The sequence below is a fragment of the Manacus vitellinus genome, unplaced genomic scaffold, assembly GCF_001715985.3.
Source record: "Manacus vitellinus isolate BGI_N305 unplaced genomic scaffold, ASM171598v3 scaffold_7_pilon, whole genome shotgun sequence".
Classification (NCBI taxonomy): Eukaryota; Metazoa; Chordata; class Aves; order Passeriformes; family Pipridae; genus Manacus; species Manacus vitellinus.
Window position 1 is genome coordinate 6807691 of NW_021940813.1, and position 16283 is coordinate 6823973.

General features: G+C 33.0%; 1 protein-coding gene across 7 annotated transcripts in view; it reads left to right on the forward strand.

Annotated features, from left to right (window-relative positions):
• DMD (dystrophin) overlaps window positions 1-16283 on the forward strand; it is a 991087-nt gene that overhangs the window by 395310 nt on the left and 579494 nt on the right. For all 7 annotated transcript variants that reach the window (XM_018084043.3, XM_018084032.3, XM_018084034.3 and 4 more), the window contains one exon: window positions 10276-10470. In XM_018084043.3, coding sequence (XP_017939532.3) covers window positions 10276-10470 — 195 coding nt within the window. The remainder of the gene's footprint in view (window positions 1-10275; window positions 10471-16283) is intronic.

Below are 16283 nucleotides of genomic sequence, written 5' to 3' on the forward strand. Positions count from 1 at the left end.
TAACTTAAAATCTTTCAGTTACAGTTTTTCAGCAACAGTTTATGTCACAGTAATGTAGCTGTTGCAGAGAAAAAGCAGATAGTTTAATTCAAGTCAGAATCAAAATCAGTTATTATTATGTTGATTACATTTAACTAAATTAGCTTTACTTAATGTCTGTTTTATAGAAAAAAAATGCTCCAATGCTTTCATTTCATCAGTCTCTGAGCGTGTTTGTATCATGGCTCAGTTTAGATTTTCCTGAGCTGACTGAAATTACTCTGAGTGTGGAGTACTGAAGGCCTTTATTGTGAGAAAACATTTTCTAGATCAACACAGGTGCAAAGCCTACACTCTAAATTCTTACTTCATATGTCCTATTACCATATTTTATCAAGCTGTTCAACATTCGTTCTGCAGTTATATGTGGTGGTCTTTTAGTTTTTCTCTCTCAGCTGAACTATGCATACTGTAAATAGTAAGCCACTTGCAATCTGTCAAAATTATGTATCTATTGATGTACATATAAGGAAAAAGATAGGCTTATCTAAGTAACTTCAGTAATTTTATTACACACAAACATTCTGTTGAAATTTATGGTCATTTTACTAGTGAAATGTTTGGGCCTGGATGTTGGCCATACAGAGAAAGATATTAATATTGATCAAATGATAAACGTCAGGAGACACTGTCTTTTTCATACCAATTAGACTATGTATTGAACAAGAATGAATAAGGAAAATAGCTATACAAAACATGCATTTGTTTTTATAAGGTAAGTGATTTAGTCTGAGCAGTTCAATAGTTATCTGCAACATGAATAAGGTACCAGCACTCTTAGTACTTACTGTGAACTAACATAAGCTTCATTTTTCCAAATAAAAGACATTATTCTGCTTAAGATTCTGTAAAGCATTCGCAAATTCAAAATGCCTGTTTCTCAACTGGATGAGGAATTCAGGTGAGAGAGTATGTGATCAGCTTCTGGAACCAGATTTAACTGGTCAAGTTTACATATGAAATTCAAGAGTTTGTTGAAGTCCAGTCTTTTAAGGGCATCTTGCAGTTTTGAGTTATTATTTCCCCGTGGAGCTCTATTTAATTAATTTAATTAAATTTAATTTTTTTTAACTGTTAAAATATATATCAAAATATTTTATAAAATATAAATCAATCATTAATTGAAATAAATCTATGACAGATAAACACAGGACTTGATGTTCTAATTATCTGTCTGCATCTAAATAACATGGATACTTCAGTGGCAATGTACTACCATTGTTTTCAGTTGTTTTCCATGGTTCTCACAATCAGGAGCAGTGTAATGAAGTGATTTTCTTCTCTTATCCCTGCTTAAATGTTTCTTGGGTTAAATAAAGGAGTAATGGTTGCCGAGAAGGGGCAGACTAATTCTTCTTTGTTCCTAGAATGAGTGTGAGAGAGAGATATAAATAAGATATAAGCAAGAGAAAAGACATTAGAAGAGCAAAACAGGAAAATACCTACTGGACAAAAGAAAAGAACTATATAGTGATGGATTAGTATCCAATTCACCTATGAGCTTTGGATCTCTTAAGAACAGCCCAGGGGTGATCCTGTGACACCATTTAACTTTTCTGACATTGACAGTGGCAGCTTTTTAAACAAATAGATTTGAATAGCATATATAAAGACTGGGCTTTCTTGACTGTGATCTGCAAAAAAACATGAGGATGATTGAGAAACATTGGGAAAAGAATCACAACTTGATGTTTGCACCCATTTTCTAGCATCCATCGACCTGGAAATGGGTATTAGAAAATATATTCCAAATAGTTTAACTGTATTTAAAATACTCTAATTATCTGTCTGACAGGAAAGGTATGGGAAAGATGGGACAATATCTACTGAAGAGGGATATTGTCTTTGATGTACTTCAAGAAGAGCTAGTTTTATAGATGTATTTTAAAAGGCACTTTACCTTCTCTGTCTAAAAGGAATGTATACAGTGTTGTGGTAATTTTAAGTGAAGAGGATACATAGCCTTTTTTATAGAAGTGGGCCAGTTTACTGTGCTATTTTGAGTTTTTCTTAAACATATTTTTCTTATCTCATATTTCCTTGGTAATTCTGTACAGCATTCACTCTCATCATTGCAAATCTTTAGTATTTTAATAGGATTAAGTTTAAAAATCCCATTTTGTGGATGACAGAACTTTGCAGAAGAGGTTTTTGTCTGCTGCTTTTCGTTATCTGTTATAAACTTCAGGGAAGTAATCTAAATTACATTCTCAAGTTTAAAAGTGAAACTCTACATCTTTACTTTATCACATAGGAATGAATACTCTTGCTCTAACATGAACTAAAGCAGGTTTAAAATGTTGTCTTTAAATTGTATGAAGTAGTGATACAAATATAGTCTTAGCCACACCACAGGCTCTTCTTACTCTTCTCTGTATGGTTGAGATGGAAACAAGGCCATCAGCCTTTGGTTAAAGAATCATGTGCAACAACACCATGTTTTGCACCCTTTTAATTATCTTCTGACAAAACTGAGCATTATACTAGTATAATATATTTGTCCTTTTAATTACACAGTTATTTGGAAAGCAAGGCAGCTAATTACCATCCTATGTTCTCTGATATAGTGTATTATGATTTATTAGCATAATAAATTCCATGGTGGGGATTTTGGTGTCAAAATTATTTGGCTCTAAATAATAAGGGAAAAGACCTGCTGCAGAGTGATCTGGCCTTAAGTAACAGTATCTTTTGAAGAGATGATGTTCATCTCTTGTCTACATTTCAGAATGTCAACATTACTCATGGGGTTTTTCGTTTTTTGGTGAGTTTTTTTTGTTTGGGTTTTTCTCATGGATGCATCTGAGTATACAAACAAAGTTGCAGAAGGAGGTAGATTTGTAACTGTACAGTGTGAGTGCTGAATATCTATGTGTGCATATTTAGTTTTCAAAACTGCTGGATTGACAGCAATTTCATTTACATTAAAAAAACCAAATCTATATCTTGAAGTAACAAAAATAGCCCAAGTGACAAAACCTGTTATGTATGATTGTATCTTTATAAATGTAGATTAAAGATGGAAAATAATTAGGTATTGCCTTTTAACATTTCTGAATGGTGTCAGAGTTAAAGGTTAGGACTTTGCACTTTGAAGCTGTTAGCATTCATCACAAATGTCGTATTTTAATGTTATTTTCAGTTTATTTTCTAAATTATGTCAACATTATCTAACAGATGTAGTTTGCATAAATAACTGGAAAGCTAACATCACAAATCAGTTTCAAAATGGTTTAGTCAATTTAGATATCAATAGACTGTATTCTAACATATCTCAGCTTTATTTAACATAAATGAGTTCATGGTAATCAGTCAGTAGAGTTACACATACTATTATTCAAGACAGCCCTAAAGCTTCACACATAAATGCTGTCTAAGGTTATGTCTTTCTTTCATCTTAATAAATCAGCCATTAAATAGTTGGCATTGACCAAAATCTGTTCTTAGTAAGGCTAACTTCCGACATATCGTGTAGAAGACAGTTCTGTCACTATATTCACTGTTTCATCTCTAGAACTTATCACATTCCAAAAACTTTTAAATGTGCTTTGTCTACCAGAAGGTAACACATATAAATCAATTAGAAAAGTATTTTCCAGTGAAAACCTTTTAAAATTATAAATACTATTTTTAAATACCTCTTGAGAACCAGCCTAGGATGTAGCTTTTGCAATGTGTTCTGACTGTTTTCATTCCAAAATGTGACTACCTAAGTATTTCCTTATTTACTGATTTCTAGTACTGATAATGGCTATCTCTTCTGACTCATTGGTAGTTAAAGGAGCTAAAGGCTTATCTCCCCCCAAAATGCTAGTGACTGTATGTGATCTGAGCAGTGTTTGGTAAATGCTTATGATGTACAATCTTTAATGAATTTAATAATTCCTATGTTGCAAATGCCTTTTTTAAAGTCTCATGACAGACATACAGATTTTTTTATCAGTTTTGCTGTAATCCAATTGTTAAAATTAACATATACAATCTTCATCAGAAGTACTTAAGGTATATGCACAATTTATTTTAAAACAAGAGACACTTTCTAAATCCCAGTAGTTACAATTAGTCAATAATGCCATAAAGCTACTTTCTTCAGGACATGGTAACATTACAGCTTTGACATAAGATACAAAGTGCTCTGTTTTTATTTTTTCTTTTATTTTCTGAAAAAAAATTACTTCTATTACATATATAAGAGTCTTATAGGCCAGTCTCATCATAGTTCAAATAAATTTCTTTTTCTCTTTGCTTAACAAGTAGATACAAATGGAAGTTGTCAAGTTAAAAGTTAACAGCAGAACTTCTACAATTTCCAATTCAGCTTAAGTCTCTTATTTCTGCGAATATTAGCAGGTCTTTAGTAAGGAGAGATGTGCAGACTTTCAAATAAGCTGCAGCTAAGTTCAGTGTGCAGCACAGCCTCAGCCTGAGGACAGTCCATATCTAGAGGCAGTTATCTAAGCCAGGATAAAACAAATGTATTGTTAAGCAGCTGAAGAAGGGATTGCCAAAGGTGTTCATTTTACTACTTGACCAAGTGTCTTTGATATCTTGGAGGGCTCTAAAGGCACGAGGGCGTTAGGAACACAAAGAACTGGCCGTGGCACCAAAATGCTCTACCATAGTTTTTAAACTCTACATGTTTTTCTTACCCTGCGGTAAGAAAAACAAAAAAAACCCAAAGAACTATGGATACTCTGGAATTAATGTCTTAAATTATAGCTTTTGTCTCTATCTTTCTCTCTTCCTCCCCACTCCATCTAAATGTGAAAATAATACATTGATCAGACTGTAGCACGACTGTCTGAGGTTTTGGGAGATGTCCCATAATTTAAGCTTATACGTGCACGGAAGAGACCTTTTCTTATGGAGAAAACTGTCACATTTCAATCAAGTTTTGAAGTTGATAAATAAAACAATATAAGTGGAAATAATTTCAGGTTGGTTGATGCCTGTTGATTGATAGTTTTCAAAATCAAAGCCTTCAATTTTCTATCTCTATTTCTAGAATCTAAAGTTTACTGAAATGTTTTCTAATTTGTGCTATTATTAGGAATAACTTCATTTTAACTGGCTTTATTTAATTTTATGTATGGATCAAAAAGATTCAATTTATCATAGAATAAAAACTGCAGCATTTTTCAACCACTAAGGTATACCTTAGCAATGAAGTGTTGTGAAGACATAAAGCACTTTCTGTCCAAGAACAGTGCTGAAAATAGTCATGTGTATTTTTAAAGTTTCTATTTTTTGTATAACTCACAGATGAAATCAGATACAAGCATTAAACTAAATGGTTTGAGTGTTGCAACGTGCAGGATTTTGTAGACTGCAACCATCCATCACTAGAAAAATCATATATATGTGAGAATATTTACATTCTTACTTGAAAATATGATTTTTTTTTTAATATTTAAGTAGATTTTATTGCTGCCAAGTACATTTTAAGGCCTTGCCTTCACGGAATGTATAAATTAAGGAATTTATACATTTTTAATCCCGTATTTAGGATTTCAGTCTCTCTGTACTTGAAAGAGATGCTTCTTTTTGTACTGATAGATAATTTGTTTGTGATTGACTAAGGACATCCAATCTAATTTTGAAAATTCCATATTAGCAGTATAATTTTGATCTTCTTCCTACATATATACACACTTACAGGTGAGATATGCTAGCAACAGGGAAGACAGAATTTATTTTTCTAAATGTTAGCTGACATCACCACTCACAGTTGGCGTAGGAACGGATGAATAAAAACCTGTTTATAAACATGTACTTGAAAGTGGTTTTATTGATCTCTGACAACATTTTGTCATACTTTTGCGTGTTTAATTCTTTATTTGATGGTAAACATAGGCTAGCAAATACCATGTGGTTCACAGTTTGCTTTAAAAAACAACTGTTCCAAAGTTTATTGGACTCTTTGAGGTATCACTGCCCTTGTCCAGAAGGTGTCCACTGTCTGCTGCTTTTTTCTCATATGTAGCACCCCTTTATTTATTCTGGAGAGATCGCTGGCTTTTTACATGCTCATATACCTCAGAGCTGCCTGTAAAGAATACTTTCTCAAGTGTTTCACTTCAGGAAGAGGCACATTTGTTTGTTTTTCCTGAGCTTCTCACCAGGATGCTGCTAGGAGCAGTGTTGTGGTACAGTAGCGCTGATGGGAGTGTTTTGCCGTTTTACTCCTCCCACGTGTTCTGTTTGTGTGAAGTTATTCAATCAAAAGCACAGACAGTAAGCTCTCTATGAGTTTGGAGGCCTGTCGTAAGAAGGGACCCAAAATGGAACAGTTGTCAGGATCTTACACAAAAAAGTTGGAGACTTTCTGGGTGTAAATTCCTGAACAGCAAAAGTGATGTTGGGCTTACTCCCTCTGCAGGAAGAGTAAATAAATGGATGTACTGAGACCAGTGAAATTTGCTTTAACACCCAGTTTCCCACTGTTAAAAGGAAATTAAAAGAATTTTCCAAGGCTAGTTAAGTCTGATGTGACCAGGTGATACTGTGCTACATGTAGGCAATAATGATCACAGGTGTTTGTTTGGAGATGTATGAATTTGTGGCAAACCCTGCATTATTTCTGTACTACTTTTTTGCCTCTTTTTTTTTTTCTGTTGCTGTTTTGTTTGGTTGGTTTGTTTTGCTTTTGCTTACTGGCCTTCTCTATAGGGGCAAGTTCATGAATTTACTTCTTGTGTTTCTGTTGCACCTGGTAGGACTTGATAGGTATCAATAAAATCAGTGTCTGTAGAGTCATGTCTGTGGAAAGATCCTGACCCTTAATTAAAAATATGTAATTATGGGGAAGAAAATTCAGTTTACTGTTCTAGGGTTGATAATGCTTGGTAAAAAGCAATACCTGAAAAGTCACACCTTACCCAAAATAAGCTGGTTTTTTTCAGAGACTATAAATAATTTGCACAGCAGTCTTATCATTGATAATCAAGGAAAAATAGAAAATAAATTATTATCACTAAAATATTATTTTAAAGGAATAGCAATATAGGAAATGGCCATTTACCCAGCATTTACCAATCACTCTTAAGAGTTTATTTGTATTATATATTTTTAATATTATTTTGGTTTAAGTATTTTTAAGTAACTGTTTAAGTATTTTTAAGTAACTCTGTAATGCATTCTACCACTTTATCAGATTCAACTTACTCAAACCCATTTTTAAACAGTTATATAAAACTTTAATCTCCATTTTCATATTTATTTTTAATCCTTATAAAATCTTAACCTACCACAGTTCTTAGGGGCAATTTTGGCATTAGCAATTGCGTATATCTTTACTGAATTATTATTATTTTTAATAGTAGTGGCTCCCAGCTGCTACGATCTCCTTTTGCAATTTTTTTCTCAATGTTGGGTTTATGTTTGGATATGATTCAATTACATTACAATATTGGGATATAATTCAGTTTCAGCTTCGCATTTCTAATAAATATGCTTGTCAAGAATATAGGATTGTATCTTCTATGATAAGACAATTCCAGAAAACATAGGGACAAGATAAAATGTTTCCCTTTCTTTGCTGTTTAAAATTAGTTCTGATATCCCTACCCTCTATTCCTTACTGCCATATGCCAACTTCTGCCTTGAGTTCTATCATTCTACTGTCAATGAAGGAAAGACAGAGGGAAAGAAACACCTGTGACCTGTTGAAAACCCCATTAAAATCAAAGATACTTAATCCCTAATTTCTCAAGTAGCATCACATTTTCAACTCTTTCATTCAAATAGTATTCAGAAACTAATTAATTTTGACTGTGACTTTTTTTAGAATAAGGTAATAAATAATGTAGCAAAACAGGAGGGCAGGTTCTGATAGGCCTCCACTTTTAAATATCAACTTATTTATTTATTTATTTATTTATTTATTTGTCTAGTAGTACTTTCCATTTTATCTACACAATATAAAAAATTGCAGAACTATACAAGTAATCATCCAGCTGTGAGAAATAGGAATGTAAATTTTCCTGTAAAGACAGTGTGAATATATGGTAACATACAGCCCATTTTTCTTTGTAATGGTGATTAAAAGATACTGAATTTTACCACTATAAATAATTAAACGTGATATCCATGAACTGCTCACACGTCAGATTTCAGCTTGACTTTTATGTAGTTTCAGGAATTGTCTAGAGCAAGAAGGCAGAGGTTTTATGTAAACACATATACATACCTGTGTACAAATGACTAAATACATAGTTGTTAGCCTAAATTTGGGTTGAAAATATAGACTAATCTAATACAACTATAGAAAAGAATTATATTTTGTGTGTCACTTTACATATTCATGTGACCTCTTTTTGAGTGAATAACCTTGCACACCTAGCATACTCTTTGCATTACTGTGAATAGAAATAGTCCGTCTTCTCAGTCAAAAATAAAAATAAAATTATAGTAAAATGTTCCTTATATGGGTCTGAAGGTCTTTGCTACATTTAGGAGTGTCACAGTTAGTCTTGAGTAATTAAAATATATTGCTGCATAAAGACCTCAGTGGCCTGTCAAAATTCTCCAATTTTCTAATCAACTGGGACAGCTTTTTCTTTAGCTTTACTGGAATAAACTGTTATTTTTGCAGAGCATGTGATTCCTGAAACATATGGGGGGCAAACACAATTTTTTAAAGAAATTTATTTTAAATAATAAAAATTATAGCAGGAGTATGTTAATTAGAGAGGTTTCAGTGTTAGCAGATGTACTGAGAAAAGTCATTTAGTGAGAAAAGTGTAAGCAAAGCAATTAAATTTGCATAAGAAATGGAGCAGAATAAGACAAGTCTACAGATAACTTTATGGGCCTTATATCTGATATGCATACATCTTCTAGAGTGTGCATATACATATTTTAAGACTCTAAAAAAATTTAAGAACCAGATGACTCAGCTCTGTAACTGAAGAGAGAAATATGTCATGAATTAAAATGAGACACCTTGCTGAGGTAGAGTGTGTGCTTGTATTTGTTTTCTTTTGCATACTGTTTAGCCAGCTAGTGATATTGTTTTCTTCAGGACCATTGATCCATTATCTTTCACATATATGGCTCCGAAATCCATGATTATCAGTAAGGATGGAATAATATAATTTTTGGAAGTCTACCAACACTTACTTTTAAATGTTCTTTGAGACCCTCAATAAGTAAAGCTTACATTTTTGAGAAGACAGACATCAAACACAAAGGATCTTGGTCCCACACTAGGAATCCTCTGTGATGTGACAAAACTATCTTAAGCTTACCAAACCACAAATAATTGATATCTTAAATTTTGATTTTTCTAACAGACATGCAGATGATCCAGGGTCTGGAGTTTACCTAAAAGAAGCTATCACAGATCTCCCTGCTCCAAAATACACTTTTAGTATTACTTTTTTATCTATGATCCATTAGCATATCAAATCAGAAATATAGAGAATTTACATAAACAGCCACTTTTTTGTCACCTTTTATGTCAATATGTTTCCAAATACCATAGGTAAAAAGTTTCCTTGGAACTAAAATATTCTGGGATGTCCTTACATTTGGTGTATGCATGTGCTTTCAGAATAGGGTGTCTATTTCATATTTTTCCAGATTAAAAACAAAACAAAACAAAAAATTCCCAGCTTCCTGAAGAGGTATCTTGCTGGTTTTGGTTTTGAGTGGGGTTTTTTTTGGGTTTTTTTTAGAAATATTAATGCATTAAATATGTTTCAAATCACAGAATTCCAATTTATACTTGCTACTTTAAAGAGAAAGGTTTTGTTGAAAGTGTAGAGTCGACATAGTTGGTTTGTGTTGCAGTTTAAGGAATTGTGTCTATTACACAAATCATTATTTAACTGACACCTTGAAATGATTTAGTATTCTAGATGTGGCATGCATGGAATTTCTATAACGAAGGACAGTTTTTTAAAAAGGTGTGATGATTTAAAATTAAAGAACTAGCACTAAAATCTCAATAACACCATAATCTCAGGATACTCTTGTGTTTCCTATCTTCATTTTTTGGAGAGTAGGAGAAGAAAAGTTTGTACACTTTTGCATGGATTAATTTCAGTACCTCTCATTTCAAACAGACAAGTGGAGTATGAGCTATCTGTGCCAGAAACCTCAAATATTCCCTTCATTTGTCATTGGAAGTTACTTTTGATTGTTTCTGGGTTGCAAACTGGAAATTGCATTAAGTTGTAAGTTTGTCTAGTGTTAAGAAACTAAAGGAAGCATTCTGTTGTATATCTATACTAGCAAACAGTTCGTGAAGATACAACTTTTGTGATGACTGAAACTATGACTGTGGAAACCACTCATGTGCCTTCTACATACCTGGCAGAGATTCTTCACCTTCTGCAAGCCTTGTCCGAAGTAGAAGAGCGCCTTAATTCTCCTGTTCTGCAGGCTAAGGATTGTGAGGATCTCTTCAAACAAGAAGAGTGTCTCAAGGTAAGATAGAAAGATTTTCTTAACAGTGATTGGATTCCATAATTTTGGGGCAGCCTGCACTCATTCTGAGACATCTGTTTTCCAAGTGCTAAGACCCTCTCTGTGATATGTGCATATATGAATGTTTATACAGGAGGGCCCATTGGTGCAAAATAAGAACACTGAAGTGTTTATTTATTTTTATCTCTTTCACCTCTGTTTGGAGGACAAAAGCATTAGGGTGTCTGCAAAGTACGTCCTTGAATGGGAGAGAAAGGATGGAGAGGGACAGTTGTATGTTTAAAGAGAGAATTTGTAGTTAAAGATTTGTTTGTTTAAATAGAAAAAATTTCTTCACCAAAACAATTGTTAGACTCTGGAACAGGCTGCCCAGGGAAATGTCTGAGTCACCATCTCTAGGGGTATTTAGAAGATGTGTAGATGTGGCTCTTAGAGACATGGCTCAGTGGCAAACTTGGCAGTGCAGGGTTAATGGTTGGTGTCGATTTAGATCTTTGCCAGCCTAAATGATTTTATGATTCTATGATTGGTAAGTTAAAGTAATTAGTAAGTAACCCTGTCCACACCCAATCTTGGCTGTTTTATTTTGATGTAAGATTTTAAAAATTATTTCTATTGGAACAGGAAAAAAACCAAGTAAGATTTAGCTGTTGCATTCCATGTTAGATCAAAGCTTGAAGTCTTATTGGGTCTGTACTCTCTGTAGTTATTATAATTTAATTAGCTAAAAAGAGAATATTGTCCAATAGGTAGATAATGTAGTTAAGAAAAAGCTAATTCAGTATCGTTAGTATGACTTTAAATATTACTGTTTGGTTTCTTCAGTGCTTGTAACGCTGAAATCCCTTGAAATTGGTGGAATTTTTCCAACACAGAATTGACATAAGAAGAGAGTAAGATTAAAGTTGTAAGCCTAAGTAGATGAATGAGTTATCAGCTCTTGCAGAATAATGTTTGTATGAGGAAAGCCTTGTAAAAAATCATGCTCAAGTGCTGCATATAATTACAACAATTCCAAATTGTCATCCAGCATGAAGAGAAGACTACATTTCCATTTTTCTGTGATTATTTTGGGAAGGAAAAGTTTTTATAAAAAGTAAACATTAGCTTAAAGAGGCTGGAATTTGCCTACAGTCAACTATAAGAAAGAACCTTAGAGAGAGAATCAGGGCAATGCCTCTAGCTAGGTTTTCTGGATTTTCCTCTGTAGAAGCCCATTTATCTCTTTCCACATCAGAGGAAATGTAATAAAACCACATCCATGTGCTACTATTAGCTTCTGTAAAATCCCATCTATTTATAAATCTTATGCGTTCATAGATCTTACATATTTTAGGCATCTGTATAGAGTCACGTGCACACACACACAAATATTCTTATTAGCCCTTGAAAATTAGGGTGTTCCCAGTTTCCTAGCAGGGCAGTACAGCATGTGTAGTGAAACATAACGGTGAAGTACTGGATCAAAGGAAGCATATGACTGCTAATAGGGTGGTGTGAAATAACAGTAGGGCATTTCTTTTACCACTTCTGATTTAGTACCAGTAGATTAAAGTAATTCTGAGTATTGAAACACGCAGCATGCCAGTTCTATTATAATTTTTCATTTTAAACAATAGCTTCTGCACAAGAAAGCTCATAGACCATGCAAATCATGGCTAATGAGCCCCTACTTGGTCCTTATTGACGAACCTACGTTCCCTAATAGATTGGATGGAGAAACAGTGACCTAACTCAAGCAGTTTACTGGCAGCTGACTTCCTGTTAGTTCTTCTCAATGCTTTACATTTGGGCTAGCTTTATCTGATTTATATCCATAACTAATCTGTTGTTCACCCACATATATTTGGTATTATTAGGGTTGACACCAACTTTAATAATATTGATTACTGAGGTTACAAGTAACTACTGCCATAGGCTTAATTTAACTGAACTATTAAATTGTTATGAGATGCGTTTGTGGGCACAGTTCCATCTTCCTCCCAGATAAATCTCTCAGAAGAAGCAAATGGGTCTTGCACATTCATGGGCTTTCGGAAGGATATAGTTTTGATCTGAGCCTGCTTAATGAATATTTATTTCCGAGGAAAAGCATCCATCATTGTCATTATCCTGCAGTAAAAATAGAAAAGTAGTGCATAAATTGTTCAGCAGCTGGTTGGGAAAGGTTTGAAATTAAATTGTGGTTGATTTTTTTTCCTGACAGATTTGCATGAATCAAATTACAGAACTGTCATAAATAGCTCTGTGTTTTAAAACTGAGCTTTTGATTTTTTTCACTCTCATTCAGAAAGAATCCATTTTAATTAATCCTTAAAAGGAAAAATAAGGTTATTTACAAGAATCAGTGGTAACAGCATTTAATATTTTTCTCCAAAGTAAAAATGATTGCTCATTATCAAATGGGATAAATATTGAATACAAATTAAAAATTGCTAATATTGAATGTCATAGATAATTCAAGCACTGACATTTTGTATCAAAGGCATGTAAAATAGTAAAATGTGAGATCTTATAGCAAAAACTTGGTAGGTTCTAACTTTTAGTAAATTTCTAACTTTTAGTAAATGTGCTTTTATGAGCACATTTAGTAAATCTGCTGAAACTCAGGAATGTTGTTCTCTTCATTTTAAGCTTTAGGGAGTAGAAAAATCAGAGAAACCAAGTCTCATCACTTTATCTCATAAAGCCAGCATTGCAATGTTTTCACTATCCTATTACAAACTGTTTGCATATTAGGACATACAGTACCTCAGTTTGTCTTCACCACCATATTTACAGTATTTAACAAAACATTTTAAATGTTACAGTTCTGTCAAAGATGAAACTCAAGTTGATTGTATGGAAAAATATGGTTCATAGATTGATGAACCATAAAGGATAAATTGAATAAATTTAAATAATACGTGAATAAATTTGGCCTGATATACTGTCAAGATAGGACAACTTTTGTTATAAGCACAAATGTTATGGTACTTCTGTGTGCTACTGATGATGTTCATGTTGATGGAATTCACAATCTTTGAGTTATCCATATAGAATTGATTGTAACTACAATGGATTTCATTACATGAACAAATACAGGGGAAAAGTGCTTTCAGAATTTAGCTAATTATCATCCCTTGCAATGGATGTTTGAAATGTTAAATGAATGTAAAAATTTGCATACATTCAACCTAATCTGGTTATATTACTCATACTAAGAGAAAGTTTTCCTGTGTATTGATTATCTCATTCAAGCTACTTGCTCAAGCTCGATTGTTTCGTGAGAGATCTATACACTGAAATAAATACATTGATTAACCAGAGAATTAAAACAAACACATATTTCTGTTTGCTAACACATAGCAAAAGTAAGTGTGCTAAAATTAAAGAGTATACCTGGAATTTAAGTCTAATTTGCATTTATAGCCATACGTGAGAAAGTGCTTAGTAGAATTTCATGGTGAAAGTCACTGTCATAGTCATGGCATACTCCTGCCTATTCATTACTTAATTCTATTAACTATGGATTAAAAACTTATTTTCTGAGGCTACTTGCTTTATATTAATAATGCTACAAACCTGCAGTAGGACCCATACATATTAGTGTTTCTTCTTATATTTTTTTAATATTCTTAATCTTGGTAGGAATATCTTATTGTAGAACATGATTATACATTTAGCTATAATATTTTTCAATGATGTAATAGTTTTAATATGGAAAGCCATCTGGTTCTTTGAAAAAGAGATTTCTTATATGTGTAACTTCTTGCATAATCACTCTAACAATCCTTTTTCTAGTTCATCTTTTTGTGTATTTCCTTTATGGTCTTTATTTTGTTCATTAAATATTGGGTTCTTTTCTGTCATTGTTTTTTAAATATAGGTATTTTAATGTTCTGGTTTATTTTTTCTCTTTTTTTTTTTTTTCCTTGATTTGGTAATTCTTCATTTAGAAGACAGATAGAGCAGGATTTTTACAGTTTTCTCCTGTGTCTTGTTTCAGAATATAGGGGTTTTACTGTACACATTACACATCCATGATTCTGGTAGCTAATATACCCATTCAAAACGGTTTATTAAACCACTAATACCCATACCATATATTGTAACTCATACAGATTTTAAAATTGTAATTAATTTTTGGAAATTTTCCAGTTATCCATGATCACTAGCAACTGTGCTGTTGCTGGTTTTCATGTTAATGCAAAAAGTGTGGAATATTATAATGAATCCACTATGCGTGTAAAACATTATTCTACAAATGTTTGGAATTACTAAAAAAATATATTCTTAATTTTGCACATTGGAGTATGTATTTGGTGTGTATTAAGTGAATCTTATGCAGAAACATCACATAACGTGAAATTCAGAGTGATTTTCTGCTGCAGCTCAATAAAACCCAATTAACCATAACTTAGAACTGAGTGTGCTCAAATGCACTCTCCAAATAGATCTGTCAGTAACGCTGTGCTTGGTGACAGATTCGTACACAAATAGCCAAGGAACTGAATTTTTACAGAAAGTTGTCTTTTTCTGGCAGATTAAGACAAATTCCACGTAGTGAAAATGAACTGGTGTTTAAGTTTCTAGCACTCAGATTTCTCTTTTAAGAGCAATGAGATGGATCATTCCCTAAAGGCTACTGTCACTTCAGCTGCTAATGATTTTCTGTTATTCTTTTTTTCTTAAAAATTAAAGCTTTGTGCAGTTCTGTTAACCATGTTAACAGAATCTCCCAACAATCTCCCAAGGCATTGTTGATAACCAACTGCTTGAAGCAATTCTCTTCAACATGAAAGATGGGGTATGTGTGTGAGATACATGGGTATGTGCATATACATATATACATGATCCCTCTTTTTTTTTTTCCTCTTGGACATTCTTCTTTACAGAACATCAGCTGTATTATCTTGCTTTGTCTGTAGCAGCTGTGCTTTAAACAAAAGCAAAAATGTGACATAGAAATTGTACACGTGTCCACAGACCACTAGCTTTAAACATGAAGGGATATGTCACTTATCAATTCTGAAAGGCATAGATGTATTAAATCTATTTTAAATATTTAGAAAATTGATCTACTTGGTTAAAAAACATATTATTTTAATATACATATGCACAGATATTACTCTTCGTTCTAAAACATGTCAAATAGAATAAGTGCCCTCTTGAGTAGCTGAGGTGATATTCAGACCTACTAAGAAGGCTACTCAATTTGAGTGGTTAAGTAAGTCCTGGTAACTTTTAACATTTCAATTCCATATTACATTTTCTCCTGTTCTTTAAATATGCAAATTTTTAGTCATTGCTGAGGTTTTATGAAGGTGCTTCCTCCTTTATATTCAAGGAAATCTTGGAAGATTTGGAGTCATTTTATGTTTTTGTCTTCTGATATTTCTTATATTCAGATTAATAACATGAAATACCTGAATCATCCATGGCCTCAGTGTGTAAAACAAAGCTTTAGGTAGACCTGATTAAGGAATGCTGAGTGTGAGGCATTATGCTGGGAAAGTCAAATGAGGTTTGTTGAGTAATGAGACAGACTCAGCCAGCTTTCACTCTACATGATGGATTGCTGACAAGGAGGAAACATGTTCCTTATTGTGAATCATCCCAGAGAGAAGACATCTATCATTCCCTTTTTATTTATAAGTATTCATTTAGTCTGCTAAATGTAAGTCACATTTCTCAAGACCTGTGCCTTCTAATCATACTCATAAGGGTCTTTATGGAATGTAACTTTATCTCTTCTCTTCTCTTCTCTTCTCTTCTCTTCTCTTCTCTTCTCTTCTCTTCTCTTCTCTTCTCTTCTCTTCTCTTCTCTTCTC